The sequence below is a fragment of the Haliotis rufescens genome, unplaced genomic scaffold (genome assembly GCF_023055435.1).
Source record: "Haliotis rufescens isolate VD_foot unplaced genomic scaffold, xgHalRufe1.0.p SCAF_3, whole genome shotgun sequence".
NCBI lineage: Eukaryota > Metazoa > Mollusca > Gastropoda > Lepetellida > Haliotidae > Haliotis > Haliotis rufescens.
The window spans coordinates 66,638,528-66,662,802 of NW_025964001.1; the positions used below are offsets into that span (position 1 = coordinate 66,638,528).

A 24,275-nucleotide genomic window follows, 5' to 3' on the forward strand; every position below is an offset into this window, starting at 1 on the left:
TCAACTGATAGGTTATTACACAGGCCAACCAGTGAACCCTACTACTTGTCCAGTGTATCTTTAGTTTTTTGACTGGTTACTATATTACTGTAGTATAATTGGCTTTTACTGACTGACCTTAGTGTACTGATAATCTGACAATGATTCATGAATATGGACGTTATAGGAATAGCTATTCCAAGGCCTGGCACTTAAACACTCCAGTCACTGCAGATAATCACTACCAGTTTCTGATGAATAAATATTTATCAGTAGTAGATGCGTGAATGATATAATTACAAGTGAGAGAGACCTTATGCCACTTGGGACCTGTAACATTCAATCTGCATGTAAAATAAAGCATTATCTAAAAGATTTATTTGTATATATACATCAGAAATTGATAGAACATATTTGTATTCAGCATCCAGCATACAGAATTCCTTATTCTGTTGTTTTGTTTTAGTTTAGCCTTCCATGAAGATTGTGCCTTTTTGGTATTTCATCTGAAACCTTTGGGTTTAGCAAATGTGGTATTTTTTTAAATTTGCTAAATTTTAATGCTGCTTGGCAACCAATTTAATAATGTCATTGTGCCCATTACTCAGTGATGTCTGCATGTATCAATGTGTAATCAGTCTGCAACAAGGATGGCTGGAATCTCATACAGGGGCATCTTTATCTGCAATCTTTTGGTCTATAAACTTTGGGGGTGGTCGGATAGCCTAGTTGGTGGTTAAAGTGTTCGCTCGTCATGCTGAAGACCCGGGTTCAATTCCCGACATGGGTACAATATGTGAAGCCCATTTCTGGTGTCCCCGGCTGTGATATTGCTCGAATATCGCTAAAAGCATCATAAAATCAAACCTAACTCACACTGTACACTTTGACATCGTTCACTTTTCCTCTTAAACTGCGGAGACTATTTAAAGTACCTTTGCAATGACAACATATATAGTTAAAGGAAGTAGTCATGCTATTAAATATGACCACCATAGCATTTATTTTCAGAATGATGCATTTGCCAATTACTAAATATAAGTTGTCAATGCAAGAGAATAACCATCGTAGATTTTCGGCCGAAACAACTTCCATTTGGCATAAAGGGCAAAATAGCTGTGGAAATTATATGAATGGACCACTAAGCCATCTATAAATATTTGGAGGCGTGAATTGGAATGTAATATGTGTAAATGTCAACACACATTAAACATTAGTTGTGACCCCGTTATATCACTGAACCATTCAGTCTACTGATAGTAATACATACATTCAACATTGCCCAGAAGATACCCAACAATTCATACTGGGCTACATAGCTTTGGGCTACATGAAAACAAAACTCCCACGTCTTCCGCTTTATGCAATGAAATTTGCACAATACGAAAATAGAAGTCGTTACTTTGATTTCCAACAAGGAAGGACATGCCCTGAAGCAAGTTCCTAGGGCATGCTTGTGTTTTTCAGGCAATTTGTTGTGAATTTTGTGGCCAAGAGAAGTAGGTTTCCTGAAATAGATCATGTAATAGCAACAGTGAAACTAAGGGAGCAGGTATATTGGCTGATGTCTTTTACATCCAGTGTATCTATCTATCTAGCCAGAATTGTTTTGTCACTGGGGCAGAACAGTGCATGTACATAGCACACAGCCCTGGCTGATGTCGGGAATGTGTTTCATGGTGGTTTGATTTCTAAAACAGATGTTCCCCTAGATAAAACAATCTTCCTGGAGTGTGTTTCAGGAATACTTTACATTGCAAAGTAAGAAAAGTAGGTAATCCGTATGAAAGGTTTATATAATGTGTTTGGTCCTTGAAGGAGAAGTGGCATCGGGTAGCCTAGTGGTTAAAACGTTCGCTTATCACGCCGAAGACCCGGGCTCGATTCCCGACATGGGTACAATGTGTGAAGCCCATATTGGTGTCCCCCACGGTGATATTGCTGGAATATTGCTTAAAGCGGCGTGAAACCATACTCACTCACTCATTGAAGGAGAAACTGTAAATATTGCTGGTTGATGTAAATGAGGAGAGAGGAGAATCAGTGATAGGAGAAGAGAATGAACCTTAAGGCTTGCACACTTTGACCTCTTCACCCTGTGGTACAAGAGACCGGAAGACAAAAATCTGGTTTGTTTGATAGAAATAAAGGATTTTGATTCCATGTTTGTATCATACATCGTTAATGAAGTAAGGATTTCCATTTATTTCTTCTTAGTTCTTTCAGGTATACTGTTTGAAGGTGAAAAGTAATCTTGATATGTCAACTGTTACAAAGTGATGCTTAATTTGCCCATTCGCCTTTCTTGTGACCAAGATTAATGTGTAATGTATGTGAGTAAGTACATGGTGTAATGTATCTCTGTAAGTACTTAAACAACATCTTGACAAATAGAAAGCCAAAATTGTTTTGTCTGTGATGGAATGAGGTGCAATCTGTTCCCTATTTCCTGGCTATGCCAACATATCTGAAGTGAAGACTCCAAGTTGGCCAGGGTCTCATCACCTACATGTCAGAAGGTGCTGGTAATACTCCACAAGAAAGTATTCTGGCACAGACACTGTTGTCATGAGCCCATACCTTAGCTTGAATGTAGGGGTATGTGTGGTCCAATTGTCTTTGACAGACCAGTGTGCCTTGCAGAGTTGCATCCCTTGGATATTCTGGAATCCTTTGGTTGTTGTGAATTCCAGATTTTCCTGATTATGGTTCTTGTTTTGTCATCACCATTCCCTTAATCCTTGGTTTCACAATCACTTCTTGCTTTCCATTAAGCTGACTTGCCATGATATAATACTACTTCAACTCAACTAACGGGATCGGGTGGTCAGGCACACCGACTTAGTTCATGCATGTCATTGTATCCCAATTACGTAGATTGATGTTCATGATGTCAATCACTGGTTTGTCTGGTCCAGACTCAGTTATTTACAGACCACCGTCATATAGCTGGAATATTGCTGAGTGCGGAGTTAAACAACAAACACGCAAAACAAAACAAAACAAAATACTCACTCACTCACTCACTCACTCACTCACTCACTCACTCGGTCACTCACTCACTCACTCACTCACTCACTCATATTTCATATCTGTATGACAGAGACACAGAATGTGTTCACTGATGTAGGCTGTGCCTGAGGACAACTCATGACTTGCCTGTCACTTCACCTAAGTGTCTTAATTGGTGCTGAACTCACTGTACCTATTAAACACGTCCACTTTCATCGTCAGATGTCGATAATGATATCAAAAGGATGGGATCATGAAGTGAATTAAAATGCAATAACTGAGCAAAGTGTCAGTACTGGTTGTGACCTGTAACTGTTCCTCTGATAGAAGCCAGCCATGTTGCATCAGTTAAACAGATCAACAATGCAGTATGTGAAGAGAAAACACTGTAGACTATATAGACCTTTATGGGGGATGAGGAAACAGGATCATGCATCTAACACAGAGCTGGGGAGGTATGTGTGGATGGTATGGAGCGCCAGGCTGGTGGAAGACAGGCCATGCTGAACAGAAGCAGCATGCTGGTGTAGGGAAACATCGAGAGGAGTTTTACACTGTTTTTAACAGTTCAGCCATCTTGCTTTGCATGCCGCATAGATCATAAAACTATCTCAATATTAAGTAAAAGGTCATTGTGGCTGTGTTGTCATGGAAAGGTCTAAAAAATTCATTATAAAAGATTGAATTTGCTTTTTATATCTGTTTCATGTTGATTAAAATTAAAAGAATTAATGTTCAAAATGGCACACATGTGATCATGGTTAAACGGCTGCAAGGGCACATGATTTGTGGGGATGGGAATCTATCCTTTTTGCATTATGTATTGCAACACACACTGGCCATATCAAACACTGGCCATATTGCCACATATGTGGGAACCATAGGTTGTATAGAACACTGGCCAAATTGCCACATATGTGGGAAGCATAGGTTGCATAGAACACTGGCCATATTGCCAAATATGTTGGAAGCAAAGGTTGTTTAGAACACTGGCCATATTGCCACATCTGTTGGAAGCATAGGTTGTACAGATCACTGGCCATATTGCCACATATGTGGGAAGCATAGGTTGTATAGATCACTGGCCATATTGCCAAATATGTTGGAAGCATAGGTTGTATAGAACACTGGCCATATTGCCACATGTGTTGGAAGCAAAGGTTGTATAGAACACTGGCCATATTGCCACATGTGTTGGAAGCAAAGGTTGTTTAGAACACTGGCCATATTGCCACATCTGTTGGAAGCATAGGTTGTACAGATCACTGGCCATATTGCCACATATGTGGGAAGCATAGGTTGTATAGATCACTGGCCATATTGCCAAATATGTTGGAAGCATAGGTTGTATAGAACACTGGCCATATTGCCACATCTGTTGGAAGCATAGGTTGTACAGATCACTGGCCATATTGCCACATATGTGGGAAGCATAGGTTGTATAGATCACTGGCCATATTGCCAAATATGTTGGAAGCATAGGTTGTATAGAACACTGGCCATATTGCCACATGTGTTGGAAGCAAAGGTTGTATAGAACACTGGCCATATTGCCACATATGTGGGAACCATAGGTTGTATAGAACACTGGCCATATTGCCACATATGTGGGAAGCATAGGTTGTATAGAACACTGGCCATATTGCCACATGTGTTGGAAGCATAGGTTGTATAGAACACTGGCCATATTGCCACATATGTGGGAACCATAGGTTGTATAGAACACTGGCCATATTGCCACATGTGTTGGAAGTAAAGGTTAAAAAGAACACAACTGAAGTTGACAACATTTCCAAATTATTTGGAAGATTTAATTTTTATCAGGTAAGTTTAGAATGTGTATATCTTTACCAAAATAAAGCCATACAACCACTTGCTGAGTGATAGAATAAAATAGGTCCTCAAAAGGAGAGGTGATATGAGCACATGCTATATTTGCTCTACACTAACATCTTTTATAGTTTGGTTTCAACTAATAAAATCAAATCTCATAATTAGATGGGAACTGCCTGAAGAACTGCCTCAGTAAGTCAGTCACAGTGACAGTACATTGTAATACATTTATATCAAGTATAGGAAGTCAAAATGGCCAACATGATCTACATGACAGGAGAAATTGCTGAAGTTGTTAAGAAACCTGTGGTGATTACAAGTGTTAGTCATCATGGATCAATTGGCCGATCATTGAATGGTGATTATGATATGTTTCAAATGAAGATTGAAGTAAATTCAGAGACTGTGGAGAACTGTCATTGTCAGTCTAAGCATGAGTCGAGTTGATAGTTTGGTTGTGCATTTCTTTGTTTTGTTTACAAGGATGGGTTGTAGTGAGGATATTCGTGCACAGGCATGTGGTAACACTCTCTGACTATTCCCAATATTCGCAAAAATGCTGAGTTCTAGTCTAAAGTGTCTAAATGTTAAGAAACAATTTTGTATTATGCATTCTACGAAATTACCAGGGATTTCCCCAAAAATGTGGAAGTAGTCCATCAGTGTTTTTGTCATTTCAAGAATACAATCTAGTGAAAAAAGTATGAATGTCCAAATATAATGCAATGTCTGTGTTTGTTAATACAAATCGTTACCAAACACACTTGTTAATTGTTATGTATTAATGTAGGGCATGGTTGGCACAGTGGTCCTAGGTTCTGCAGTTCCTGTGCATAGTTGCATCCCTTTTCCATGCCAGAATCTGATGATTTGAGGTTTGAATCCTAGATTCACAGTGATTGTGATTCTTGGCCTGTCAGTACTAGAATGGTGATCACTTATGGCCTAGGTCACTTTGGCTTTCCTCCAAAATTATACTGATAGTTTTATGTCTGAAATACTGTTCAAGAGGGTTGAACTTAACTCACGCACTAATACTTGTCTGTTGCCTTCCAGAGTGTTGTGGACAAGCTGCTGAAGAAGGCCAATGTATCCCTGGTTGTTGGAACATCGTCCTGGAGGGAGCAGTTCTCAGAAGCCATCACTGTCAGCGCTGGTTAGTACCGCATAGCTTAATCACTCTTGTATCTGTATGCCTTGGAACCAAGCCCTCAAGCAAACAAATATGATTATCATACTTGCTTTTTCTTAAATACACTATCTGTAATGAAAAATGTATCTTTTCAATTGAAAGTACCAATTTGATTGCAGAGCCAAGCTATAACTTATTCCAAATTCTTCTGACCATTATGGATTAATTAACAGATTATCCTCCTTTGTCGAGAAAGTTAATTAGGGAGAGATGTTGCTCTTTCTTTTTTGAATCTTTCAAAGCAAGGCCATGGTCATTTGGATACACATACTTAAAACATTTCTGTGATAGAGCTAAATTGCAAAGAAACTAATGGAGGTTTTGAACGGACGATAATCTACATGTTAATTCATATTGGCCTAATGTATGATGTTTAATGGTTCAGAGTTGACTATCAACACTTTCAGATCCTAGAGGTGTGGCAGAAATACTCTGATGGTGTAGATAGAAGTTACAAAACACCAACCATTTTTCACCATTCCTACTCTCAAGGCAGCTTGAACAGCAACAGTTACACCTGTTCTTCATGTATTTGATCAGTGTTTAATTTTCATACCAAACAGCTGTCATATGAATTATTCCTTTTTCAAATGAATAATCAACCTTGTTTGTTTTTTATATAGAGTAATATATAATAGAGGGACATTGAAGAGAAGTTTTATTAACACTTAATCCTATTATCATTTACAGAAGCTTGCAGGGGTAAAGTCTTTTATCTAAGAAATACGCATTGTATGGACTTTCTAGGTTTCCGTGTGCATATGTATAAAAGGTACTACTACTAACTGGTGGCAGGGCACAAGGACTAATATTAGACAGCTTGCACTGTGTACTTGGAACCTGTCAATAACACTACTATAAATGATAATTCACTATTTTCCCGAAATCTATTAGTGTGTTTCCCTGTAATGTGGAGTGACAAGTTCCACAACTACCATGGGATGGATGTTGGTTCAGGGTCAGGGACATTCGACTGCAGGTTCAACTGTTTGAATAGATGCTGGTAGTTGTAAAAGCAAATTTCAGCAGTTTTTCAATTTTCTCAGCCAACAAATAGAGTTGATGTGTATAGTAAGATCGTTTGAGAAAAATAATGTCACAAATTGTTTGATTTTGTCAACTGCTCCATGTTGCCAGGTCAACCAATTGATTAAAAAAGACAGTTTTCTAGTTTTATGTGAAAAATATGTCCTGTATGTAACAATAATTATTCTTATCAGAAGAGGTGAATATTTGAAGAAGTTCATATTGCATTGTAGTATTAGATAGGAGCAAGTGCATTTCTGAACAATTTTGGTTTGAACAGAAAAGAAAGCGAAAACCGAGATGTGTAAAGGTGGGTATGCTGCCAAGTCACTGCGATGTGTGTATTATGTATTCATATATAAGTGTATATACTGGACTTTGTACCAGAAACTGTCAGTGTCGGAGCTGTACATAGATGTAGGTAGATAGAGGAATTATGTAGAATATACATATATCACACAAATTCGGTATTGTCCCTGTCATGTCATTATGTGAATATATATGAAACTATGTGCTTATGACATATTCACAGCTGTCAGCATAGCAATATACAAGTATTGTGTGTATTGCTGTAAACACCTTCTTTACAGATGTGTTAGAGCTCTGTTGTGCTTTGTTTGGCAACAGAGCACATTTGATACATCCAATCCTCACAAACCATAAGCCCCAATGCCCTATTGTGTCTGTGTGCTGAAAGATTTTGTTTAATCCCCAGACTCAACTATATTCATTTTAATCCTTATTGCAATATGACCCTCTTATTTTGATCCAAACACACCCAAATCGCTTTCCATTTTAAGACATGTCAGTCCTCAACACCTCACATTTACCCTTGTGAATTATCACTGCATGTTTCTGTTCATCACAGCATATAGTTCTCACCGAGACTAGGAATTGTGTAAGCAATTGAGACAGTGGAAACCCATAGAAGTTATGATCAAGTTTCAATAGCTATCACCTACACAGAAGCACATTAGAATTAGATGTAGTATGTAGAACACTATTGCGCTGTAAGGATTGCTGACACAGCACTTTCTTATTAGGTATGGATTCAGAATATGAGACTGGTAAGTCGACACATGGGTAGGTAGAGATATATTTCATCAAAGTGCATATTGCATAAAAGAAGTTCAAACATGTTTTGCTATTTGGTACGTTAATGTGATCATTTCTTTACTAACAGCTATGGTGTTATTAACATTACTGAATCATGGGCGGCCTATTTATTTTCATTAGGTCCCTCTAATTACTACTGACATTTATCATGTGCTCTGATTCAAATGTCAAAATTAATGGCTTTCATGGGAATTTCTCATGTTATATTTAGGCTACATTGGTAACTTTGACACAAGCTATTTGTGGGCAGTTTGTGACTGCTCCAGAATAGCAACCCATCAATGAATCACATGGTAGAACATCAATAAACGTTTGGTTTATATTGGAGCACATGAACAGAATGATTCAACCTCTGTCAGTAAAGCTATTCTAAAGTCCTTTGATATCATCTAACCAATTCCTTTTCCTCTAACTGCCATATTCTGTCGAGAAAATTATATTATGGCAAATGTAATTCTTCTGAAATTCCGTTCCTGATGCTTTAAGTGTTTCAATCATTAATGCATTTTGGTAGGAGTTATGTTATTTGGAAAGTGCATGTAGGGACCTGCTATACCCAGTGCACTGCTTCTTACCCTTGGGATGAGAGATATTATAGGGGAAGTACTGCTGGTTGGACGATATTGCAGTCTCTGTCTGAAGCTTAATCATATGCATTCAAACATGAAAATATTGGCTCATGGCAACCTTACCTAGAGAACATGGAATCAAATTGTGCAATGAGAAGGTGAGCTACAGAACATGATACCTTTATTACTGTATGACTCTGATATCAGTTATCGGCATTATGTGAAGACTTTGCATAATTCTGACATGCAAGCTACCCCTCAGTACAATATTTCATCCCTAGGGAGAAGGCAAAGCATGCCACTAGCATAAATGTGTAGTTAGTTGTGGCATTGTGACTTCCCTGGATGTTGTATCTGCCAGTTGAAACAGTTCTACACACATCTTTTGTTATACACCCTTATAAACATACACTCTTTAGTTTTGTTCATTCTGCAGTGATATGTATAATATTATGAATTTGTTACATCAAATGGGAAATTCATGACACAAGTTTTAATGGAGATTATTATTGAACAGGGACTCCTTTCCTAACCACTCACTGAAGATGTTTGTTTAAAACTATGTAGTCTTCATGTGAACCAATGTATTGTCAGTAATGATTTGATCTCACATGCTACACATTACAGGCCAGTTCATCAGCACGGTGAATTCGATAAGAACATCCAATTCAAGGCTTAATCAGGACTAGTATGGGGCAAGTAGTATCTCCATAAATGTGCAAACATGTCACAATAAGATGAAGTGCATTTTGCCATACAACTGGTTAAGTTATTACCATACCCTAGGGAGACCGGGGGTTCTCCGTATTGATTTTAATCCCATCAATTCGTGGATTGACCTTACCTGAAAGTAACTCTCTGATGAATTAATGCAAGTTTCACAGCGTAGTTACCTGTTATGTTGATAGGGCTGTGGCTATGCTCATATGGTTAAATGGGGCATCAGTTTAAGAAAAGGAAGCACTTTATTGATGTCATCAGTGTATTGTCAGTGTCCAAGAGTAAGCTTTGAAATTCCTGCCGACTAGCTGATCTAATATAACCAAACAAGGCTGTATTGTATTGTAAGGTATTTCATCTATCGATAGAGAGCTAGTAGGCAGTGTGTCTGCTGTACACATATATAACCACTGTAGTTTCATGTTGGTGTTGAATGTTGTCACAGTGGATGCTGAGAAATATTTATCACTCAAATTTGTTTGTCACAGAGGATGCTGAAAGCAATAAATCACTCAAAATTATCTTTTCTGTACATTTTCACTTGCATGGCCCATGCAGCCAGAGCATTTCCTTCCGCACCATATAAACGATGAAGTAAGAATATCTGTGATAATTCTAATGTGAAGGTTATGTGATAATTTTGGTTACATTTTACCCGCTGCAGAGATACCATCTTCTGTCACTTGAATACCTTTTACAGGAACGCTTGAAGACAAGACTTTTTTAAAGTGATCTATTACCCATTCACAAAGCATTATTAATTATTGAAGTGCTAAAGAAATTGTATATAAACTGACTAAATGTGTGCCTGTTTTTCTCTCTCCATTCCTTACGGGTGCGCTCCTATCTCTTAGTAGGACAGCTTGGTAAGTCCTGAAGCAGTGACAAGTTCACCAAACCATTTAGATGCAGAAATATTTGGTTGCAGTTTTTATATTTTCATTGGATACAACCCTGATTCAAGTTTCTCTATTTCTGTTTGTTGTTTTGGATATATGTAGCTGAGGAGTATATTGATTTAGTTCTAGAAACCTATTAATATTATAGAAATACTCCAAATATCGCAAGTGTGACATGTAGTCAATGCTTCTTTCTCTAAGAAGTAGTTGATGTGCACTGTTTATATCTCACTTCATGACAGAAGCTTCACACTCTCTTTCTGTGTCTCTTTCCTTCTTTCTCTATCTCTCCTTTTCTCTCTCTCCTTTTCTCTCTCTCCTTTTCTCTCTCTCTTTCTCTCCTCTCTTTCCTCTCTCTCCCCTCTCTTCTCATTTCCTTTTTTCTCTCCTCTCTTTTTCCTCTCTCTCTCCTCTCTCTCTTTCCTCTCTCCTCTCTCCTTTTCTCTCTCTCTTTCCTCTCTTTCCTCTCTCTCTTTCCTCTCCTCTCTCTATCTCTCTCTCCTTTTCTCTCTCTTTCCTCTCTCCTCTCTCTCTTTCCTCTCTCTCTCTCTATCTTTCTCTCCTCTCTCTCTTTCCTCTCTCTCTTCTCTCTCTCTCCTCTCTCCTTTTCTCTCTCTCTCTCTCTCTCCTTTCTCTCTCTCCTCTCTCTGTCTCTCCTCTCTCTAACATGTACACTGTTTGTATCACTTCATGACAGACGCTTCTTACTCTCCACCAATCTCCACAGTCTTATTCTATCTTATTCTCTGTGGTTTTTTATATGTTTACTGTCAGTTTGATACTTTTTATGTCAGTTCTGTAGAGCAGTAAAACCCCATCCTGAAATTCTAATGAACATGGTTTATGCACTGATATCAACCATGTTGCAGTGAAACTTGAGAAATTTGATTATAGAAAACAAAATGACAATTTGAGACTCAAATACAATACACATTTTCCCCTGAACAAATGATAAACTATAAAATATACATACGGTGTATTAAATGCTATCAGTTTCTCAAGTTGCTCTGGACGTGATGGACTCTTTCAATATGTTCTTTTTTTTTAAATATAAATTTGCTAACTTTGAAGCAACCTTATACATATTATCAATGACATATATTGCATATATTGTGGGACTTACACATATTGTCAATAACATACTGCATATATTGTGGGACTTATACGTATTATCAATGGCATATACTGCATATATTGTGAGACTTATCCATATTTATGACATTGATTTGACATAGATTTTTTTTTACTCTGAAGAAAGTGACATGATATGTTTTGAAGTATTTTCCTTTAAAGAAATTGCACAGTTCCTTCTATAAATTGATGGAACCACACAAGACTTACTTACTTAAGACTGTACTCTTTTTTGATGTTCTATTGTTGTAAGGTGAAAAATGAGCACATGTATTTAATAACTCCTGTGAATACACCCTACAGGTACAGCTCTGCTTTACAAATGTACCCATGAGAACTAAACATGACAATTGCAGGAAGAGACCCTCTGCAGCTGAAACCAGCAAAGTTATTGTATTTATCAACGTTCATTACATCTATAATATTTAACCTGGCACTTACCGAACCAACACTGTAGGCTGATGTGCATGTCTTTGACATATATGTCTGTTGTGTCATCAGGTGATGAAGATGAGTCCGATGAAGATGCTGAAGAGAAGCTGCCGAGCTGCATGGACTACGTCATGCACTTCCTCACCCTCTTCTGGAAGGTCCTGTTTGCCTGTGTGCCACCCACTGGTAGGTCAAACATGTCTGGTACAACTTCTGTAGGTCAAACATGTCTGGTACAACTTCTGTAGGTCAAACGGGTCTCTGGTACAAGTTCTGTAGGTCAAACGGGTCTCTGGTACAAGTTCTGTAGGTCAAACGGGTCTCTGGTACAACTTCTGTAGGTCAAACATGTCTGGAACAACTTCTGTAGGTCAAACATGTCTCTGGTACAACTTCTGTAGGTCAAACGGGTCTCTGGTACAACTTCTGTAGGTCAAACGGGTCTCTGGTACAACTTCTGTAGGTCAAACGTGTCTCTGGTACAACTTCTGTAGGTCAAACATGTCTGGAACAACTTCTGTAGGTCAAACATGTCTCTGGTACAACTTCTGTAGGTCAAACGTGTCTCTGGTACAACTTCTGTAGGTCAAACATGTCTGGAACAACTTCTGTAGGTCAAACGTGTCTCTGGTACAACTTCTGTAGGTCAAACATGTCTGGAACAACTTCTGTAGGTCAAACGTGTCTGGTACAACTTCTGTAGGTCAAACGTGTCTCTGGAGGTACAACTGTGTCACAGTGTCTCTGATACAACTATGTCACAGTGTCTGGGGGTACATCTATGTCACAATGTGTCTGGAGGTACAATTATGTCACAGTGTCTGGAGGTACAACTGTGTCACAGTGTGTCTGGGGATACAACTGTGTCACAGTGTCTGGAGGTACAACTGTGTCACAGTGTCTGGAGTCAAACTATGTCACAGTGTCTGGAGGTACAACTTTGTCACAGTGTGTCTGGAGGTACATCTATGTCACAGTGTGTCTGGAGGTACAACTATGTCACAGTGTCTGGATGTACAACTATGTCACAGTGTCTGGAGGTACAACTATGTCACAGTGTCTGGAGGTACAACTATGTCACAGTGTCTGGATGTACAACTATGTCACAGTGTCTGGATGTACAACTATGTCACAGTGTCTGGAGGTACAACTATGTCACAGTGTCTGGAGGTACAACTGTGTCACAGTGTGTCTGGAGGTACAACTGTGTCACAGTGTGTCTGGAGGTACAACTGTGTCAGTGTGTCAGGCGGTACCACAGTGTGTCTGGAGGTACAACTGTGTCACAGTGTCTGGAGGTACAACTGTGTCACAGTGTCTGGAGGTACAACTGTGTCACAGTGTCTGGGGGTACAACTGTGTCACAGTGTCTGGAGGTACAACTGTGTCACAGTGTCTGGGGGTACAACTGTGTCACAGTGTGTCTGGAGGTACAACTGTGTCACAGTGTCTGGAGGTACAATTATGTCACAGTGTCTGGAGGTACAACTGTGTCACAGTGTGTCTGGGGTACCACAGTGTGTCTGGAGGTACAAGTGTGTCACAGTGTGTCTGGAGGTACAACTGTGTTGATGTGTCTGGAGGTACAACTATGTCACAGTGTGTCTGGAGGTACAACTGTGTCACAGTGTCTGGAGGTACAATTATGTCACAGTGTCTGGATGTACAACTATGTCACAGTGTCTGGATGTACAACTATGTCACAGTGTCTGGAGGTACAACTGTGTCACAGTGTGTCTGGAGGTACAACTGTGTCACAGTGTCTGGAGGTACAACTGTGTCACAGTGTGTCTGGAGGTACAACTGTGTCAGTGTGTCAGGCGGTACCACAGTGTGTCTGGAGGTACAAGTGTGTCACAGTGTGTCTGGAGGTACAACTGTGTTGATGTGTCTGGAGGTACAACTATGTCACAGTGTGTCTGGAGGTACAACTGTGTCACAGTGTCTGGAGGTACAACTATGGCACAGTGTCTGGAGGTACAACTGTGTCACAGTGTGTCTGGAGTCAAACTATGTCACAGTGTCTGGAGGTACAACTGTGTCACAGTGTGTCTGGAGGTACAACTATGTCACAGTGTCTGGAGGTACATCTATGTCACAGTGTGTCTGGAGGTACAACTGTGTCACAGTGTGTCTGGAGGTACAACTGTGTCACAGTGTTTGGGGGTACAACTATGTCACAGTGTGTCTGGGGGTACAACTGTGTCACAGTGTGTCTGGAGGTACAACTATGTCATAGTGTCTGGAGTTACAACTTTGTCACAGTGTGTCTGGGGGTACAACTGTGTCACAGCGTCTGGAGGTACAACTGTGTCACAGTGTCTGGAGTTACAACTTTGTCACAGTGTGTCTTGGGGTACAACTGTGTCACAGCGTCTGGAGGTACAACTGTGTCACAGTGTGTCTGTAAGTGTGTCACAATATCAATTGCTGAGTAATATATGGTCCAGATTTGATTATTTATTGGTTGCCTACATATAGCTGGAATATTGCTGAGTTTAACATTAAACAACAAACAAACAAACAAACAATATCCTGTAACAGTGTGTCTTCTACTTATTAACTGGAACAGTGTATCTTATACTTATATACTGTAGCAATGTTTCATTTTTCTTATATGTGACAGTATATCTGCTCTAATTGTATATGTCATATCATATCATTTTGCATAATACTGTAAATCTTGAAATTAACGCGATCGTGAATTAAATGCGAAAAATGCAAGTGGTCTTTGCTCGCATTATTAAACATCACATCGCATTTATACCAAGAATAAGACATTTTTATGTCATCATTGATCACCCCTGCAAATCCAGACAGAAGCCACCCACGCAACACGGTGTCTTTGTTCTTTGCAACTGCGTCAAAGGCCAACACGAGCCAGCACGCATGGATAGGCTTCATCACACTAATTTTTAGATTGACAGCCTTTGTTTTGTCACCCGCCTTCAAGTTTGTTGACACTTTCTCCGCACTTTCTTTCTTTGAACTTCCTTAATGCCAGTCAACAGAATAAACACAAAAAGTATCTGTTCTTAGGAAAATACTATGTATTTTTCTAGCGGAAGTACTCTACTCAGCGCTAATAAGCGGCGCTATTTGGTGTGTGATTGGATTAATGTAAGGTTGGATTAAGGTGAGGATTCTCCTGTAAACCTGACAGAGGACATTTTCTTTAGATATAAATCCACTGACGCTTGAGCGGAGGGGGGTGTCGCATTCATATTGAGTTGCATTTTTGGCTAGAGACCAGCAGTCACGTTCTTTTTGAGACGCATTAATTTCATGATTTACAATTAATGTTTAAGGTGTATTCTTTGTGCAATGTTGATGAAACCAAGTATTTGAAATGGTTTATGGAGCATGCATAGAATATCAATGCTCCCCAATGATCTATGACTACCAAATGTCATGGTATGACATCGTGTTTCTGCTGATGACATTTATCCACTTGTGCTCCAGTACAACATGCTCATTGATCAGCCTGTGCAAATATAGAATAATCATAGGAACATATCTTATGTTAGCTTAACTGCAGGAACTGAATACATCATCAGCCCAACCCAACCTTTATATAAATCTGGTAATGGACCTCCATGAAACTAATGGCTACTTCATAGATCAGATAATGAGTCATTATATAGCTAAATATATAGTAAACAGAAGTTCCTCTGTCACAAGGAAGACCACGCCTTGACAACTGAGAGTTTAATAATTTCGAAAATATTGGCTATATTTGTCTCGTTTGACTTACCTTATCAGCACTTAGTGACTTAGTATTGATCATTAGAACTTTTGACCTTGGGCGGTATGCAGGTACTGGAGATAATCGTATACAATGTAATACAAAAGTTCCTTTGTACATGGTAGTGCATATATTCCTCTATGTGCTGGGAGGAAAATAGGTTTGCTTAATAGTTATATCTTTGGCATGTCCATAAAGGTATGCTATATAGCTAAACACACTCTGTCATTTACAGAACAGGGTAAAAAGCTTAATTTGTCATGTGAAAATTGATAGAGAGGCTTTTTGTTTAGAGGTGAGTTTGAAGATGAATAAATTTGTCATCGCATCATAAGATCTCGATATTAACAAAATAGTGATAGTGATTTGGACATACTTTGGGCAATATGTTGTGGCTTGGAATGTCCAAGGTTTAGAAGCCATCAACACCATATGGAAGATTCTGCAAACTTACTTCAGATCTGTTTGAGCATAATTATTGTGTGAGTTATTGACTGTACTCCATTAACCACCGTATCTAACTGCAAAGTAGTTGGGGTTGGATCAAGCAAACAGTGTCAAGTAGTTTGACCATGGATCATACAGAAAGTTTTATTGAATTTTACTGTGGCCAGCCATCCCTTCTTTAGTCAAGTGTCATGTAGGTGCCGGGGTAGAATAGGTCTTCAGCAGCCCATGCTTGCCATAAAAGGCGACTATGCTTGTTGTAAAAGGCGACCAATGGGATCGGGTTGTCAGGTACGCTGACTTGGTTGATGCATGTCTTCGATCCCAATTGCGTGGATCGATGCTCATGATATCAATCACTGGATTGTCTGGTCCAGACTAGATTATTTACAGACCGCTGTCATATAGCTGGAATATTGCTGAGTGCGGCGTTAAACAACAAACCAACCAACCAAATCTTTGGGCATGTTATTTGGACTGCAGTGTTCAGGATGTTATATGCTCAGGAATCTCCACTTATTAAGAAACCCACTTTCCTATCATTTTGTATTTGACTTTACTAATGTGTACATTGCTGTTGTGTTACAGACTACTGGGGCGGCTGGGCTTGTTTCCTTGTGTCCATCAGTGTCATTGGTTTCCTGACAGCCCTCATTGGAGATTTGGCCTCTAGTTTTGGCTGCACTGTTGGTCTCAAGGACTCGGTGACTGCAATCTCATTCGTAGCTCTTGGCACTAGTGTACCAGGTAAGAGATCTGTTCGCTTCGTACACCATATATAATAATTGAATTTGATGAGTTATGACACATGGCAAGAAAAACTATAATGTTCACGTATTATCCCAGATTTTTAATTTTCTATTATTATTTCAAATTATTGAACATTTGCTGTATATTACCGACCTGTAATATGAATATTCCTATAGTTCCATGATTAACTGAACTGATTGCTTATAATGTAAGGGAAATTATTATACAAAATATGTCAAACTTAGGTGAGCTGCACTGTCATATCAGGTGATGTATCAGGCTGACATTTTGTAGAGACATAGATCCGACTTTTATTTTGGTTAGTATGGATGTCATAAAGTCATCAAGTTTCAAAGACAAATGTTTCAAAGGTGAGGTGAAATGGGGTTTATTGTTGCTTATTGTTGCGCGGGCGTGCAGGTGTGTGCGTGCTTGACTATTACTGTTTTTATAGTGCTGGCACAGTTTATCATTGATACCCCAATCAGACCAATTACGGTAACAACAAGCACTATCTTTTCACATCTTTTGGCATAATTCTGTCGGGGATTGAACTACCGATCTGCTGCTGTCTGGGAAGGCACGCAGTCAAGTAGACCATGGAGGCCATCTAAATGTATTGAAGCATTATGTAATAGAATTACTTTTTCAATATTGATTGATTACCGATTGATTGACTGTTCTAGATTTTAAGCTTAATTTCTATCCTTGGTGAAGGATTAACTTCATGAAGTGTAATTTTGATTGTGTATGACATTATTTATCAAATCAGATTTCAAATATATATGATGATTCCTCAAGAAATTATGAAAATAGCTCCTCGTGTGGTATACCATTCGATTATTACTATGTTTCTATGAGAAAGCTAATAATGCATTCCATATTCCAGATACATTTGCTAGCAAAGTTGCAGCTGTCAATGACAAGTATGCTGATTCCTCCGTGGGTAACGTGACTGGAAGTAATGCTGTGAATGTTTTTCTTGGTATCGGAATTGCATGGACAATAGCAGCTGTTTACTGGGCAATAAAAGGAGAAAAATTCACAGTAGATCCAGGCTCCCTTGCAGTGTCAGTCACCGTGTTCTGCTGTCTTGCAGTTGTTGCTATAGCTATCCTGGTTGTGAGAAGACAACCATTCGTTGGAGGTGAACTTGGTGGCCCAACGAAATACAAATATTCAACAGCGATCTTTCTTGTATGTCTATGGCTGATCTATCTTCTTATATCATCTTTTGTTGCCTACTGCTACATCCCTACATTTTAAGTCCCATACAAGTCCAAATGTCCTTACAAACTCCTTGCCCCTAACATGGTGGCTGAGCCAAGCGACTGACTTTATTTCATGTGACTGGTGAGTGCTGTCAAAAGGTTGGCTGTCCAAGATTCACATGATCTCAAAGAACAAGGCCTGTCAATCAGTCTATGGAGATCACGGAGTTCAGAGTTCATGGAGTTCGGAAAATGAAAGATTTTAGGTTCAGAGGTGGTTTCAGTTTCTCAAGGACTTAAGAGACCAAAGTATATATGGTAAAAGATGAATGAATGAAGCTGTGAATTGTTCTGTTAGAAACAAGGAATTCTTTTTCATTCCTGCATAAAAAATTTGAGTTGACAGGTCTGAAAACTGTATTGGTGGCAGCACAGCATGATCATGTCGAACATCCCAGGAAAGTGTTAATGTCTTCAGTGATTCGTATGTGAAAGTGGAGTGTTTTCCTCTCAAAGTGGAACACGAATCCTTGCCTTCTCTTGCATCAAGAAGGGAAAGAGGAGAAGCTAATCTGAAGATCATCAATTGATTGCACATTTGACATCAGCGAGGTAACTGACTGATGGTGCCAACGTGGTATCAGGGAAGAGGGCAACATGTCAGGAATTAAGAGTGTGTGGGTCAAGAATGGCATACAAATGTTTCCATGTCAGGCCGAAAGAACAGTTCCTTTGTGCTAACAAGGCTGAGTGGTGATTCTGAAAGAACAAATGGTTTCAGAGCAGTAGATAGATCTATATTTATGTACAGTATGCCATTTGCAACAATGTGGTTTTGCATTATTCTAGAGTCCCATTATGATGATCATGATCCAGTTAGGTGGGTTATCTCCCTTTACACTACCCCAGCGCTGGAAAATGGCCAACATATTGACACCATGTGACTTTTATGACTGAAAGACAACTGTTCCCTGTTTGATGTGTCACTGCCATTACTGCTCTTGACCATAGTTTACAGGTGGTAGAGGAGTGTCAAGTGAGATACCCACCTACTGGTTGCAGTACACCAAGTGATATAGACATTGTGGTACCCCAATGAGTGCAATCCTATCCAATTTTAGTTTCTATTTATATGTGAAGCATATTTTTTACTTTTGTTTCCAAGTATTTATACAACTATTTGTCTATTTACCCCATATTGACAGTGATATTTATGAGTGGTACCATGCCTGTACTAGTTCCCATTTTAATATAAAATGTAAAATGTACAAAAAGAGAATTTAGTCCTTCCAACTTAAGATCACATTATTTCACGTCCATTATTAATTCCAAGCTCATATCCCATTTTGAAGTTGTATAATTGTCCATATTCAAACACGTTGCCCATGAAAGAACACATGAAAGGACATCATTTTTTTTCACAATTCTCACGTTTTAGACGAATGTACAGAAACATGATAAAAATACATCATTTTATGATTTTTAACCCATTTAATGTTATTGTATGAATCTTTCCAATTTGATTGTAGGATGTGATTTGTCCAAACATTGTTATTTTCCCCATAGTTTGTTTGAAATTGTTGGATTGCCTGAGAATGTTTAATTATCACTTCTACCTACCTTGTTTGGCTACTCACATACGAAGTATCGTGAGGCCTGAATTTTCAAGTGCTGAGAAAGCACTGAGCTCCACACAAAAGACTGTGATGTTTATAGTTGTAAATAAGTTTCACTTGATCGGTGGTATCGGTACAAACCCACACCACTTACTGTTTATCTTGTTTGCCCGTAACTCTGCAAATGTATCATTTAAGTCCATTGTTTTAATTTTTACAGATCGTTTTTATGAAGCTTCACAGCTCTCAATTCTGTTTAATTCATTCATTACATTTATGAAATAATCTAGTTTAGTTTCCAACCATTTCGATTGTTTGCAGTAGCTCCCTGTGCACATTCCCTACCTCAGTAACCATGGATGATACGTAGTTATTTCCCCTTAGATCATGCCATCTCCTCAGAAACATGCTTGGGGAGTTGTCAGCCCTTTTATCCCTTTACTACATATAAATGAAGGGCTACCTTTTCACGACAATAAAGCTCAGTTTGATGTTTCAATTTTATTTCTCAAAATATTTTTCGTAATTTTTGTTTGTCTCCTATTTTCATGATATCTTTCTGATATTTTCACTTTTTTATGTTTTTGATTTAACACTACAGGGATCTTAAGTATTCATGGCAGTCCACTGAAGCTTATTACAATTAGATTTTTGTTGGGATTGTTCCGTTTGTCAAAGTATTTTCATGAGAATGTACAGTGTTCTCAACTTAGCATGCATTTGTTAGGATTTATCCACCCCAGGGTTATAGTTTTCCCTCTTGCAGAATTTGCTGGTCTATTTTCAGTATTTCTATAATTACCACTTGGTATTTGCAATGGAACATGAGGAGATAGTGCTATAGGTTATATAGCTATCAAATCTTAGTTTCCAGGGAGCAAGTAAATGTTGGAATGTTTCAGATCGAATAAAATATCTTTTTCTCCTGAAATCAATGTGTGTATTCTTGCCCAGAATGAACTCCCCTTAAAGTGTCTCTCTTCACCATCATAATCTGTTTGTGAAAAACTTTTAATCTGACATAGATTTTGAAAAATTGTTGAATTATACATTTCTGAAACCATGTACCAAGGTTACGAAGTACTATACAGATTTGTTGATCTATTGACATAATTAGCCTGATTACACATTGCTTTTGAATGGATTCACTTCGGAATGGTATACTTTATTATGGATTTAAAACTTTGTAAATATTCAAGAAGTAAGATAAGTAGGATTAGTTTCTTCTCTCTACATACAATTATACATAGTCTATGTGCTTCTTACTCTGAACTCGTCACGATATGGCTGAAATATTGCCAATGTGATGTTAAATCTTAATTCACTCACTCTTACTCTGAACATAAGTTATGGGTTTATGAATCATTGTATCTATGTAAACATTCTGTATTTGTTATTCATATAGTGATTCGAATCCATTTGTCAATGATCTCAATTCACTTACATGTACAAGGTCTTTAATCTGTCAAATGTTTGATTTGATTCTGGGGAAGGAAGTGGGATAACAGAAAAAGTCAAATGGAAAGGAAGAAAAGAACAAAAGATATTTATTGTATTTTTTCTGTTAGACTACATGACTCAGAGGATATTCCATACCTTTACATTTAATTACATGTTATGGTAGGGACTATAGTTTAGGAGGGGGCCAGGTATTGATCACGTGAAGAAATACAGCTAAGGCCACATCAGATCAATTACTTGTTCTTCAGACAAAAACGTTTTTACCAAACATGAAGAAGATTTTATGATCTTGCTTTATTCTTCTCCAGTATTATGAACTTTCATGACAAAATAAACAGTTGCAGTAATCATAGGATACTGAAATATCATTTCAGTGTATTTCAGCAAACATGAAAGCGAAAAAAAAGATTTTCTTAAGAGGTTTTGTACTTATTCCTCTCCTTACATCTTCAAGAAATTTATTTAATGTGGCCTTAGAATGACAAGAAAACTTTCTTAGATGGAATTTTGTATGCATTTTACGCCTCAATTGTACATATGTTACATAGACCACCCATAGTGAATATTTCTGTCTCAGAAACGATTGTTATGAACACTTGTTATGTATTCAAATGCAACAATGTGAATTTGTGCACTTTAAGTCTACTTTGTCTTTGAGTCCTTTACAGTGAAATTGTTTTTGTACATATGTAACATAATTTGTGAGTATCGTCTGGTGGATTATGTTGTAGGGATCATGGATTACGCTCACAAATTGCAAAATAAATTGGGATATAAGATACCATAAGGATATTATGAACCATTTTTCAGCTGTTCATTTGATAAATTTATGTGAGATGTTCAGGGTAAAGTTTTAATACTTATTCCATTTAACAGATGTTAAAGGAAATATTGTCAAAAAGAGTTTTCATCTGAATAGATGCAACTTACTTGTTATTTAGTTATGTGATTCAGCTTCAGTAAAACTTGATAGAAAAGTATCTTGTTGTGCCTCAGTATTAACAGAATCTACTTAAGTAAATTATTGTAATTGTAAACTTTGAAACAGAAATTCCACTATTTTCACTTTGTCACCTTCTACTTGCACAATACCAGTTGGGGTACACACAATTCACTTATTTTTTTCAATTAAATTGTTTAACAAACTTTAGCTGTATGAAGTAAAGTGAAACCTCACCTGTTTTCATTGAACCGTCATTATGTTCACAAACTCAACTGGTGTGTCCACACAGCACTTTAGATATGTACACATTAATTCGCTTGAATCAAAATTTAATTTCTCACTTTTAACTTGATAAATTATATTGTAAAAATTCAATCTATGCAAATATACTATTTACTTTGACAAAGAACCATGAGTGAATTGTTTACATTCTGACAGATTTAATAGGCCTAGAAAGGTTAGTGCACTGGCGAGTATGTTTTACATGTCTTTGTCTTATGGGTCTTAAGCAATAAGGCAAACCAGTATTTCTTTCTTGTTGTCAAATATCAACTGATGTTATTTACTTTAAGTGAAACTGCATTATAACAGAAACCATCTGAAACATTTCTTATGCATTCTGTTTTTATGCCATCATGTATAGCATTTCTCTCTGCTTGCATTGCTGAGATTAGATGTAGGCAGATGAAATCAAACTTGTTTTTCTTCTTAAGGCAGTCATGTAGAAATATGTGATACCATAGAGAGACCCACTGGGACCTTTGTTATTGTTGCTCTTTAATGTGATAATGTAATGGTGGATTGATGACAAACCAATGAAAACTATGTATTGTTATGAACAATACCTAACTGAGCACAATTTTTTCAAATTGTTTTCTGCACAAGAAGAAATATATTCTAGCTATCCAGAATACATAGATTGTTAGACTATTGATTCTTTCTGTAGAGTTTAAGTATTGTCAGTAATAGCATTGATAATATAAATCACAACCCATCTTTCTCTGGGAGTTATGGACCTGGTGATTATCTGTAAATTACAAACAAAAATTCTTTTGTCTGTGAGAAAAATGCGATTGTGGAATAATTTACTGATAATATCATCATCTTAACATCTCTGCAGTAGTAGCCAAACTCTACATAAATAACGTTGTTATATTTTGCAGGGTTTTTGTGTTGGGGCTGAACATATTCATGATTTATCTCATATTATGTTTGTTAAAATGAATTTAACAACTTTTTGAATGTCACTGTTAGAGTCATATTTAGCTTTAACAAAAACTGAATGCCAAGAACAGGAAGGGCATTCTTAAATGGACACTATGTCATTGCTTTGGGGGTTGTAAGTCTGGCAGTTAAACCTTAAGACTCAAATAGCAGTTGTCGGCACAGAAGACCAGAACACATGTAATTTTCATCCAGATTTGTTCTTATATCCTTTGCTTACAATGGAGTAGAAAATGAGAATGTTCTGACCATGATGCAGTTGTTGCAGGTTCAGCACTGTGGCATGAGTACTGTTTTAAATTGAATAAAATAGCTCTTGAGAAATGCAGGTCTGTGGAACCTTATCTTTACAATGGCATGATGCCCAAAGAGATATTAAGAAGGAAGCTGAATGTCTTTACCATTAATATATTGATAGATAATGTTTTTGAAAATATATAAATCCTTTTATTATATATTAGCTTTTAAGCTATTATTCTGTAATCTTATCATGGTATGTGCAATTGATGAAAGGTCGATTATTACCTGTGTCGACAACAACGATGCTAGAAATGCCAGCAGAGCAGCAACTCATCCATCCCAAGGACAGGAGCTTGAATCTCTCCTTACCTCACAGTCGTTTTGTCTCTGCCTCCCATTCCATCAATGTTTACCATGGATAGGTATTGTGGTGTTTGGTACTCCAAATTATTAACAAGTCTGATATTGTTTTTATTGTCTTTTGAATAAAGGGTTGAAAGCTTTTTTGACTCTGTTATTATGCTTTGAAACATGTACAGCAGCTTTGTTATGAAATGAAATGCGAAATAGACAAGATATCAGTCTGTTTTTTACAGCTTTACAATGAGCAGGCCACTCTTATCCATGATGCCAGAATGAAATGGCATCTACTGACATAAGAGGCCACATCTTTGGACTATTATATTAACAGTGCATCATCAAGAATATTTTCATTTTTGTCATACCATC

General features: G+C 37.8%; 2 protein-coding genes across 10 annotated transcripts in view; one reads left to right on the plus strand and one right to left on the minus strand.

Annotated features, from left to right (window-relative positions):
• LOC124151490 (sodium/calcium exchanger 3-like) overlaps positions 1 to 24,048 on the plus strand; it is a 136,648-nt gene extending 112,600 nt beyond the window's left edge. For 2 of the 6 annotated variants that reach the window (XM_046523980.2, XM_046523985.2), the window contains 5 exons: positions 5,881 to 5,980; positions 8,086 to 8,109; positions 11,979 to 12,095; positions 16,690 to 16,848; positions 17,741 to 24,048. In XM_046523980.2, the coding sequence (XP_046379936.1) occupies positions 5,881 to 5,980; positions 8,086 to 8,109; positions 11,979 to 12,095; positions 16,690 to 16,848; positions 17,741 to 18,117 (777 nt within the window). In that variant the 3' untranslated portion in view covers positions 18,118 to 24,048. Of the gene's footprint in view, positions 1 to 5,880; positions 5,981 to 6,706; positions 6,719 to 8,085; positions 8,110 to 10,301; positions 10,314 to 11,978; positions 12,096 to 16,689; positions 16,849 to 17,740 lie in introns of all 6 variants that reach the window. The other 4 variants (XM_046523984.2, XM_046523986.2, XM_046523982.2 and 1 more) reach the window with 3 other exon arrangements.
• Positions 18,449 to 24,275, minus strand: part of LOC124151491 (trans-L-3-hydroxyproline dehydratase-like) — a 28,403-nt gene continuing 22,576 nt past the window's right edge. For all 4 annotated transcript variants that reach the window (XM_048403315.1, XM_046523988.2, XM_046523987.2 and 1 more), the window contains one exon: positions 18,449 to 18,821. The gene's annotated coding sequence lies outside the window, so the exon portion shown is untranslated. The remainder of the gene's footprint in view (positions 18,822 to 24,275) is intronic.